The sequence below is a fragment of the Nerophis lumbriciformis genome, linkage group LG37 (assembly GCF_033978685.3).
Source record: "Nerophis lumbriciformis linkage group LG37, RoL_Nlum_v2.1, whole genome shotgun sequence".
Lineage (NCBI taxonomy): Eukaryota > Metazoa > Chordata > Actinopteri > Syngnathiformes > Syngnathidae > Nerophis > Nerophis lumbriciformis.
The window spans coordinates 9,050,001-9,061,727 of NC_084584.2; the positions used below are offsets into that span (position 1 = coordinate 9,050,001).

General features: G+C 38.1%; 2 protein-coding genes across 2 annotated transcripts in view; one reads left to right on the forward strand and one right to left on the reverse strand.

Annotated features, from left to right (window-relative positions):
• The window catches only part of rnasekb (ribonuclease, RNase K b), a 6,317-nt gene extending 1,768 nt beyond the window's left edge, over nucleotides 1–4,549 (reverse strand). The window contains exon 1 of the mRNA XM_061931224.2: nucleotides 4,318–4,549. Coding sequence (XP_061787208.1) covers nucleotides 4,318–4,395 — 78 coding nt within the window. The 5' untranslated portion in view covers nucleotides 4,396–4,549. The remainder of the gene's footprint in view (nucleotides 1–4,317) is intronic.
• Nucleotides 4,550–4,771: 222 nt separating this feature from the next.
• bacc1 (BPTF associated chromatin complex component 1) lies at nucleotides 4,772–11,669 on the forward strand. Its single transcript, XM_061930728.2, has 6 exons — nucleotides 4,772–5,101; nucleotides 6,512–6,606; nucleotides 6,664–6,765; nucleotides 6,833–7,053; nucleotides 7,117–7,221; nucleotides 11,304–11,669. The coding sequence occupies exons 1-6, from the start codon at nucleotides 5,081–5,083 to the stop codon at nucleotides 11,366–11,368; spliced, it is 609 nt and encodes a 202-aa protein (XP_061786712.1). The 5' UTR covers nucleotides 4,772–5,080; the 3' UTR covers nucleotides 11,369–11,669.
• The last annotated feature ends 58 nt before the right edge of the window (nucleotides 11,670–11,727 follow it).

Sequence of the window (11,727 nt, forward strand, 5' to 3'; positions counted from 1 at the left end):
TGCGATTGTGACAACAAAAGTGTGATTATAACGACAAAAGTGTGATTATAACAACAAAAGTGTGATTATGACAACTAAAGTGTGATTATGACAACACATGTTGACCTATGTCAGCAAAAGTATAACAATGACAACAAAAGTGCGATTATGTCAACAAAAGCGTAATTATGACAAAAAAAGTTGAAAATGCTTGAATTGGTGACAGGGTTTTGAGAAAGTTGCGGCAAAGATTGCAATCATTTGAGGCTTATTTGTAATCAATTTGAGATGTTATGAATTTGTTGTCAATGTTTTATAGGTTTCTTCTCATCCAAAAAAGTAGATGATTTCAACAGAAATAAATACTGTATGGATGTTTTCACTTCTTTAAAACGGCAAAGACATAAAAAGAGACACTAGATGGCAGTATAAGTACACAGCTCATTGTTAAATGCCTTAAGTAATAATGCTGATTAATTAATTACAATTACAAAAAACTAACAACACCAAAGGCTTTATTGATTTATTGTCCACAAGTTGTTTTGTTGTCATAATTCAACTTTGGTTGACATAATCACACTTTTGTTGTCATAATCACACTTTTGTTGCCATATTTACTCTTTTGTTGTCATAATCACACTTTTGTTGTCATAATTACTCTTTTGTTGTCATAATCACACTTTTGTTGTCATAATCACACTTTTGTTGTCATAATTAATCTTTTGTTGTCATAATCACACTTTTGTTGTCATAATCACACTTTGGTTGTCATAATTACATTTTGGTAGTCATAATCACACTTTGGTTGTCATAATTACTCTTTTGTTGTCATAATCACACTTTGGTTGTCATAATCACACTTTGGTTGTCATAATCACACTTTTGTTGTCATAATTACACTTTTGTTGTCATAATCACACTTTTGTTGTCATAATCACACTTGTATTGTCATAATTACTCTTTTTTTGTCATAATTACACTTTTTCTGTCATAATCACACTTGTATTGTCATAATTACTCTTTGGTTGTCATAATTACACTTTGGTTGTCATAATCACACTTTGGTTGTCAAAATCACACTTTGGTTGTCATAATTACTCTTTTGTTGTCATAATTACACTTTGGTTGTCATAATCACACTTGTATTGTCATAATTACACTTTGGTTGTCATAATTACACTTTGGTTGTCATAATTACACTTTGGTTGACCTAATCACACTTTGGTTGTCATAATCACACTTTTGTTGTCATAATCACACTTTTGTTGTCATAATTATACTTTTGTTGTCATAGTTCAACTTTGGTTGACATAATTCAACTTTGGTTGTCATAATTACACTTTTGTTGACATAATCACACTTATTGTCATAATTACACTTTTGTTGTCATAATCACACTTGTGTTGGCATAATTCAACTTTGGTTGTCATAATCACACTTTTGTCATCATAATCACACTTTTGTTGTCATAATTACACTGTTGTTGTCATAACTACACTTTGGTTGTCATAATCACTCTTTTGTTGTCATAATTACTCTTTTGCTGTCACAATCACACTTTTGTTGTAATAATTACACTTTGGTTGACATAATTACACTTTTGTTGACATAATCACACTTTTATTGTCATAATTACACTTTTGTTGTCACAATCACACTTGTATTGTCATAATTACACTTTTGTTGTCATAATTACACTTTGGTTGTCATAATCACACTTGTATTGTCATAATTACACTTTGGTTGTCATAATTACACTTTGGTTGACATAATCACACTTTGGTTGTCATAATCACACTTTTGTTGTCATAATCACACTTTTGTTGTCATAATTATACGTTTGTTGTCATAATTCAACTTTGGTTGACATAATTCAACTTTGGTTGTCATAATTACACTTTTGTTGACATAATCACACTTATTGTCATAATTACACTTTTGTTGTCATAATTACACTTTTGTTGTCATAATCACACTTGTGTTGGCATAATTCAACTTTGGTTGTCATAATTCAACTTTGGTTGTCATAATTCAACTTTGGTTGTCATAATCACACTTTTGTTGTCATAATCACGCTTTTGTTGTCATAATCACACTTTTGTTGTCATAATTACACTGTTGTTGTCATAACTACACTTTGGTTGTCATAATCACTCTTTTGTTGTCATAATTACTCTTTTGCTGTCACAATCACACTTGTTGTAATAATTACACTTTGGTTGACATAATTACACTTTTGTTGACATAATCACACTTTTATTGTCATAATTACACTTTTGTTGTCACAATCACACTTGTATTGTCATAATTACACTTTTGTTGGCATAATTCAACTTTGGTTGTCATAATTCAACTTTGGTTGTCATAATCACACTTTTGTTGTCATAACTACACTTTCGTTGTCATAATTACTCTTTTGCTGTCATAATCACTCTTTTGCTGTCATAATCACTCTTTTGCTGTCATAATCACACTTTTGTTGTAATAATTACACTTTGGTTGACATAATTACACTTTTGTTGACATAATCACACTTTTATTGTCATAATTACACTTTTGTTGTCATTATTACACTTTTGTTGTCATAATCACACTTGTATTGTCATAATTACACTTTTGTTGGCATAATTCAACTTTGGTTGTCATAATCACACTTTTGTTGTCATAATTATACTTTTGTTGTCATAATTATACTTTTGTTGTCATAATTCAACTTTGGTTAACATAATTACACTTTTGTTGACATAATCACACTTTTATTGTCATAATTACACGTTTGTTGTCATAATTACACTTTTGTTGTCATAATTCAACTTTGGTTGTCATAATTACACTTTGGTTGTCATAATCACACTTTTGTTGTCATAATTACACTTTTGTTGGCATAATTCAACTTTTGTTGTCATAATCACACTTTTGTTGTCATAATCACACTTTTGTTGTCATAATTACAGTTTTGTTGTCATAATTACACTTTTGTTGACATAATCACACTTGTATTGTCATAATTACACTTTTGTTGTCATAATTACACTTTTGTTGTCATAATTCAACTTTTGTTGTCGTAATTCAACTTTGGTTGTCGTAATTCAACTTTGGTTGTCATAATCACACTTTTGTTGTCATAATTACACTTTTGTTAGCATAATTCAACTTTGGTTGTCATAATCACACTTTTGTTGTCATAATCACACTTTTGTTGTCATAATCACACTTTTGTTGTCATAATTACACTTTTGTTGTCATAATTACACATTGGTTGATATAATCACACTTTTGTTGTCATTATCACACTTTGGTTGACATAATCACACTTTGGTTGTCATAATTACTGTTTTGTTGTCATAATTACACTTTGGTTGACATAATCACACTTGTATTGTCATAATTACAATTTTGTTGTCATAATTCAACTTTGGTTGATCATACTTTTGTTGTCATAATCACACTTTTGTTGTGATTATGATTCCCGGGCGCGGCACTGCTGCTGCCCACTGCTCCCCTCACCTCCCAAAGAATGAACTAGTAGATGGGTCAAATGCAGAGGACACATTTCACCACACCTAATGTGTGTGTGTGACAATCATTGGTACTTTAACTTAACTTTGAAAATGTTTAAACAATCATTTATGTTCCAACACATTTACATTTATTGTGAAATGTTGGGAGCGATCCACAGCACTACTGTTTGTTAGTAAATGAGAGATGATGAGGTCTTATCATCACACTTCAACACCTCTAACATGTAATTGCTGCCTTTTTGCGAGGTCAATTAAAATATGTTAAGAGTGGTTTTCTTACCATGGATAAATAAAGGTTGAAAACTTACTTATGTTGTTGTCTGTGTTTTTCTGAATGTTTATATAATACATTACCCAGAAGGCTCTGCGCTGTTAAAACAAAATAACTAATTGTTTGTGTACAAATGAAGGAACGAAACACGGATCAAGGCCGATATTAAAACACTTCCTGTTCGGTCACGTGATAACGAGAATAAATCACATGATGAGACGAAAAAAGAAATTTGCCAGAGGTTCCTCATTCTTGCCTTACATTGACAGGCATACTTTATAGCCACAAAGTAACGGTAACGTGAAAGTAATTACGTGATTCAGCTCACAGGGTTAAACTGGGATCCGTCTACACGCTGGAGAACAACGGCTGTCGTGGATTTAAGATGGTTTTCTTTCTAATGAGTCGCTAATTAAATGTGAATGATGATGTGGATGCTATGGAGACAGACAAGCTCACTCCTCAACACAAAAGACAAGACAATAAAACGTCGATGTTGACACGCGTGTCCAGGAATTAGTCGCATCCCGGCTTTACGTCTCTTACCAGCATGATGACTCCCCAGATGCTGATCACGATGCCGCACGCGGCCATCTTTGGCCCGCAGAAGAGCAACGACGGCATTGTGTCCGCAGTCTCCTTTCCGAATCACACGCTGCTTCTTTCCTTGGATTCGCCGCAAAAAAAGACCGAAATAACAACGAAGGAGGACAGCCTGTCGTGGGAGAGGCGGTCAGCTGATCTCTTCGTCATTCGGCTTTACCCGGTGAAAGTCGACAACCTCCGTCGTTGGCAGAAGCGTCCAATGAGAACGACAGATTAAAGACGTCCCGCCTCTTTCCGTAAAACACCGACCAATGGCGTGTCGCACACAGTAAAGCGACCAATGAAAACGACAGACAAAAGACGTCCCGCCTCTTTCCGTAGAACACCAACCAATGGCGTGTCGCATGCAGTGAAGCGGCCAATGAAAACGACAGACGAAAGACGTCCCGCCCTTTTCCGTAGAGCAGCAACCAATGGCGTCAGGCCTGCGAATGAGCCACAGCTGCCGCCTTGCTTTGTTGTATTGACGCGTTAACGTTTTCATTGAGCGTAGAACTTTGTAAAATAACTTTAGTGCCTTTATGGTGTCAACTTTCCTTCGCGACGTGTTTTGTCTTAGAAATAGTACAAGCTCCTCGATGGAAACTCGGTAAATGCTTGCTAGCTCAAGGCAACCAAGCTCACCTCGGCTAGCAGCTAGCTCGCTGTGCTAGTTCATGTTATTTCTGGACCGACGAACCAAGTTTATCAACCTTTTCTTGACATGACGTCAGCCTCTGCTAAGGTAAGTTGTCAATTACATAATGTTTTTTTTTATTTTTTTTTACTTCATGTGTATAATACTAGTAATACCTAAAACAAAAAACAGAATGATTTTGGGGCAACACGTACGGTGGCTGGCAGGTGCAAACGCGCAGCAACGTCAAAAACACACAGCTCATTAAATGGGTAGCAACGTATTAAAACTGTTTTGGGAAACGATTAATAAACACCGAAATGTACATTTTCAGTCCGCCAACTTTATCCTTGGGCATCCTGCTCATGTATTACTCTCACAGTGGGGCTTTTACTTCTTAGTAGTATGCTATAAACTTCCGGTTTGATCGTACTTCCGTTGTCTGTGTTTTGGACGTTGTTTTTTTATTCCTTTTTTTTATTTTTTATTTTTACTTTTTTTTTATTGGAGTTGTTAGAAGTAACAAACATACATCGACTTGGTAGAAAAAATATAGTATATAAAGTATATAAACTTGAGGGAAAAAGTATAATTGCATTTTGTTGAAAAATAAAACAATGTAGCTGAGATAGGCTCCAGCAACCCCAAAAGGGACAAGCGGTAGAAATGGATGGATGGATAATAATAATAATCATAATAACAAAACATGCTTTTGAAAGTATACTGATTTTTTTTACCTTTCCAGTAGGCTAGCTATCAAATATAAGTACCAACTATGGATTTCTGATAAATGCTTTAAAATGTAATATCGGAAATTATCGGTATCTTTTTTTTTTTTAAATTATCAGTATCGTTTATTTATTTATTTTTTTTCTTTTCATTTTATTAAATCAACATAAAAAACACAAGATATAGTGCACCAACCCAAAAAGCCTCCCTCCCCCATTGACTCATTCACACAAAAGGGTTGTTTCTTTCTGTTATTGATATTCTGGTCTCACATTATATATCAATACAGTCTGCAGGGATACAGTCCGTAAGCACACATGATTGTGCGTGCTGCTGGTCCACTAATAGTACTAACCTTTAACAGTTAATTTTACTCATTTTCATTAATTACTAGTTTTTATGTAACTGTTTTTATATTGTTTTACTTTCTTTTTTATTCAAGAAAATGTTTTTAATTTATTTATCTTAATTTATTATTATTATTTTTTTTTAAAAGGACCTTATCTTCACCATACCTGGTTGTCCAAATTAGGCATAATAATGTGTTATTTCCACGACTGTATATATCGGTATCGGTAATTAAGAGTTGGACAATATCGGGATATCGGCAAAAAATCCATTATTGGACATCCCTAGTACCAACTTTTGCAATGTCGCCCACCCCTACCTTTTACCCTTAAATCAAGAAAGTGTGTCCAAAGTTTGTTAATTGGCCCTGGGCATACTGTAATAATGTGCTCTCCAAAGTGAAATGGTAAAATAATGTAAACAAAGCGCTCCACATTGCAGGTTGGTGAGATTTTCTCTGCGGCCGGAGCAGCTTTCAGCAAACTGGGGGAGCTGACCATGCAGCTGCACCCGGTGTCCGACAGCAGCCCCGCAGGGTGAGCCCCCCACCGCCGTGTCCGATACCGCCTCCTTGCTAACGCCGTCTCCCTCAGGGCCAAGTGGACAGAAACGGAGATCGAGATGCTGCGCCTGGCCGTGCGGCGATTTGGAGACGACCTCAACAGCATCAGTGGCGTGATCAAGGAGCGCACCGTGTACGTGCTTGGCCGGCGAGTGCACGTCGGGCGCCAGTGTTGAACGCGTGTGTTGTGCTCCGTGTAGCGCTCAGATCAAGAGCACGGTGAAGAGGAAGCTGTACGAGGACAGCCGAGTGCCCATTTCCTCCGAGTCGCCCAAAAAGACGCCCAAGAAGGCTGCGCTCGCCCCGACGCCCACCCCTGCCTCGGCAGCGCCCACCATGAACCCGGTGTCCGCCTCGCAGGTCGTCGTGGCGACAGGAATGCAAAGCGGCGCCCCGCCCATAAAGAAGCAAAAGACGGCAGGTGAGTGACGGGTGTGGCGCAGGCGGCTGAGGCTCGCATCGTGACCTGACTTACTGTCTGCAGACGTGACGCTGAGCGCGCTCAATGACTCGGATGTGAACAGCGACTTGGTGGACATCGAAGGACTCGGCGACGGCGCTTCCAGCAAGAAGCTCAACTTTGACCAAGGTAACCTCGCGGCACGTCCACTCGAGGGCGTGGTCTGATCTGGCGTGCGCTCACGCTTGTCGTATTTGGTTCGGTGTGAAACAAACCTTAACCCGTTTGCTCTGCTTGTACTGTTCCAATGTAACTATGACAACAAAAGTGAGATTGTGTGTGTGTGTGTGTATATATATATATATATATATATATATATATATATATATATATATAATGTATATATGTATGTGTGGGAAAAAAAATCACAAGACTACTTCATCTCTACAGGCCTGTTTCATGAGGGCTTCCCTCAATCATCAGGAGATTTTAATGGAAGCATTCACATACCATGGTTTATATAGGGCACAGAGTGGGTGGGTACAGGCTGGCGTAGGGGCGTGGTGATTGGCTCATGTGTTATTACCTAGGAGGTGTTTCCGTCTGTGACGGCATGCTGATACAATTTCGCTGAGCTTGTTGAGGGATGACAGGTCTGGACGGTAAATAATAAACAGTTTCTCTTTCAAGCATAGGTTGCATCTTTTATTACCACTATTGTAAGGTGTGCTGGATGCAAGAATTTGCCATGTTATTGAATATTCAACATTATTGTCTTTGAGGTCCCAAATTTGGGACACATTTGGGACGCAGCGAAATTGTATCAGCATGCCGCCACAGACGGAAACACCTCCTAGGTAGTAACACATGAGCCAATCACCATGCCCCTACGCCAGCCTGTACCCACCCACTCTGTGCCCTATATAAACCATGATATGTGAATGCTTCCATTAAAATCTCCTGATGATTGAGGGAACCCCTCATGAAACAGGCCTGTAGAGATGAAGTAGTCTTGTGATTTTTTTTACCACACATACATATATTGCGCTCTACTACGGTATCGAGCACTATTTTTTGGATAACCTTATTAAGACATATATATATATATATATATATATATATATATATATATATATATATATATATATATATATATATACTCACACACACATATATATATATATATATATATACACATATATATACACACAAACATTTCTTTGTGCGGTCCGTATTCACCATCTTTGTTGCTGTCACTTCTCCATGGTCAATGTAGCGTGTGTAAGGGACCAGCTACATACTGCCCTCTGGTGGACGAGTATTGAAGTGTTCTGCAACGCAGACACAACAGATTGTATCTATTAGCAGTAACTTAGTGATTTATTTTACCAATGAAATGAAATGGACGGGATTGGAAGGAGGAATGTCAAAAGGTGGAGCTAATTGTTTGAATGACATCAGTAATCAGTATGTACATCCGTGGATTGTCATCGCAATAACACCGGAAGTGTGCCCCTTGCAAACCTGTCCGACCGGAACTCTTGACAAAAGTTCCGTTAATGTATACTCACTCGAATATGAAAAAAAAAAAGGATTTAAACAAATGTTGTTAAAACTCTCGCCTTAGCCACTGGTACTCACTCTCCCCCTTGCCTGAACGCCGCACTGAGTTGTCTAAGTTTGAGGCTAAGTCTAAGGACAGCGACGCCGAAAGAAGCTCGCTGGTTAGCATCATCGAGTTAGCTTGGTTATTGCCACCCTGCCTCCACTCTCCGAGGCACAACATTCTACTTTGCCGCTAATCATATGTGGATGATTACAATCGGAACACTGTTCCTCCTCAACCACTTGTAGTTGTAGACCATTTAGACGTAGCCAGCGGGAAGGAATATTTTAGACGTGACGGATGTAAACAGGTCACAACACCGGAAGCGTATTACTACCCTGGGGGCGTGGCTACATGAACGAGGTGCCAGATGGGAAATGTAGTTCTATGCGTGCATGTTATTACATGTAAGCATAGACATGTTCTAAGGGTGCAGCATGGAGCGCTACTGCCTACTGGCGCTGACGAGACGCGGGGCCGCCATCTTGGAGTGGTGATCAGTGCAATTCATTTGGCAGGAGCAATGAACTGTCAGTGCATTTCATTCATCTTACCTCACTGAATACCACTGATTTTCACCCGCTTTTTTGTCTTAACGTGTAGCTATGATAAAGGACACATGTTTTATTATTCATAGTTTGCTTAACAGTAATAGAATATTCTTATATGCTATAAATGACCAGACATCCGAGATCAAAACTGGGAATATAATCCCAGAGAAGGGGGAAAAAACGGTCAGCTATTTTTAAGTTGAAGAAACAATATGATGAGGTTATATATACATGCTACATAAACAATGTATGAATACATTAGATATCTATATATCTTATAGACTGTATCTATGTTGCTGCAGCAGCAGAGAGTTTATTCTGTCTTGACACTTTGTATCGATATTTTCTATTACATTCTTCCCTTAAATGATCATGTTTACATATACAGATTTTGTCCCACACATTTCACGAAGGTGGGCTACACAAAATTGGGTTGGAAAGCTAGACTAAATTTAGACTTGTATAATACTGTATAGCCACTGTCCATCTGCTTTTACAGTCTTTATCTCCATCATTTATTTCAACTTTATGTTATTCAAGTATGACATTTTTAAATGTAATTAATTTCATTGACAAGCAATTCTATTATGGTCATACTCTTGTTTGCTAGCGGCTACGATTTCAGTACTATTGAAGATCTTTGTTCCTTCTCAACTCTGTGGTGATATTATTTTCACAAAATACAACCAATAGTACGTTAATGTTAAATCTTACTTGTGAAAAGGAATTCCCCCGATTCCTATTTTCAACAGTCCGCTCATTTGAGCAGGAAAATGCTGAACACCATCTTTGTTTTCTACCTGTCAACTGTCAGTTTAGCATCTTTGTTTTCTACCTGTCAACTGTCAGTTTAGCATCTTGGTTTTCTACCTGTCAACTGTCAGTTTAGCATCTTTGTTTTCTACCTGTCAACTGTCAGTTTAGCAACTTTGTTTTCTGCCTGTCAACTGTCAGTTTAGCATCTTTGTTTTCTACCTGTCAACTGTCAGTTTAGCATCTTTGTTTTCTACCTGTCAACTGTCAGTTTAGCATCTTTGTTTTCTACCTGTCAACTGTCAGTTTAGCATCTTTGTTTTCTACCCGTCAACTGTCAGTTTAGCAACTTTGTTTTCTACCCGTCAACTGTCAGTTTAGCAACTTTGTTTTCTACCCGTCAACTGTCAGTTTAGCAACTTTGTTTTCTACCCGTCAACTGTCAGTTTAGCATCTTTGTTTTCTACCCGTCAACTGTCAGTTTAGCATCTTTGTTTTCTACCCGTCAACTGTCAGTTTAGCATCTTTGTTTTCTACCTGTCAACTGTCAGTTTAGCATCTTTGTTTTCTACCCGTCAACTGTCAGTTTAGCATCTTTGTTTTCCAACCGTCAACTGTCAGTTTAGCATCTTTGTTTTCTACCCGTCAACTGTCAGTTTAGCATCTTTGTTTTCTACCCGTCAACTGTCAGTTTAGCATCTTTGTTTTCTACCCGTCAACTGTCAGTTTAGCAACTTTGTTTTCTACCTGTCAACTGTCAGTTTAGCATCCTTGTTTTCTACCCGTCAACTGTCAGTTTAGCATCTTTGTTTTCTACCCGTCAACTGTCAGTTTAGCATCTTTGTTTTCTACCCGTCAACTGTCAGTTTAGCATCTTTGTTTTCTACCCGTCAACTGTCAGTTTAGCATCTTTGTTTTCTACCCGTCAACTGTCAGTTTAGCATCTTTGTTTTCTACCCGTCAACTGTCAGTTTAGCATCTTTGTTTTCTACCTGTCAACTATCAGTTTAGGCTGCTCGCCGGCTTCTCATCACCACTTCAAGATGGCGGCCCAATATCTCGCGTCACAGCAGCCAATGCTGCGTCTACTTATAACATGTCTACGGATGTGAGTGTCAAAAAGACTGCCATGACAGATGAAACTAAATCTAAAAGTAAAATATAGTGTAGAAGTTCACCCAATTGCAGGAACTGTGGTTTTCAAAATGTTCTTTTCTGATGATGAGTCTATTTAAAATAGGGATGAGTAAGAATCGGGATTTGGATGTGAATCTATCTTATAGATTTTGGGTGGCACTCATGTGCGGATCAAGCCTTTTTTGAATTGTTTTACATTTTCTCTGTTTGTGTGCTCTCCTCAGAGAGCCTCAGCCTGGACTCCAGCCTCATCATGAACTCCAGTGACCTTCCGCTGCTGTCCCGCTGACCTTCCACGCTGGTGACCTTTGACCCCCAACCCCCACGCAACCAACCAGGCACGGTGGCGTATTTAATTGTTCTTTTTTCCCCAAAATGCCATGGCGTACATTTAGGAAGTACACCTCAAAACGGCACAACTGGACAATGCTGATATCTACATTTTAGCTCCCGTTAGCTTTTCAAAACAAAAGCCTGTGAGATTGTGGCTGATGGAATCCTCTCAAACATTTGTGATGAAAGTGCGACTGTTTTGACACGTTTATTAATCCTGTATCGACATTGCATAAAAATACATTTTGTTCTTTTTCCTTCCTGTGAAAAGTCTTGTTGACAAACCGAATACTTCAAGCCGTCGCCATGACGACG

What these genes read in the sequence shown, in the direction of transcription:
- bacc1 (XM_061930728.2), top strand. Translation starts at nt 5,081, where the DNA reads ATGACGTCAGCCTCTGCTAAG. An exon ending in TCCGACAGCAGCCCCGCAGG is followed by an intron (nt 6,607 to 6,663) that starts GTGAGCCCCCCA and finishes CGTCTCCCTCAG; the next exon opens with GGCCAAGTGGACAGAAACGG. An exon ending in GTGATCAAGGAGCGCACCGT is followed by an intron (nt 6,766 to 6,832) that starts GTACGTGCTTGG and finishes TGCTCCGTGTAG; the next exon opens with CGCTCAGATCAAGAGCACGG.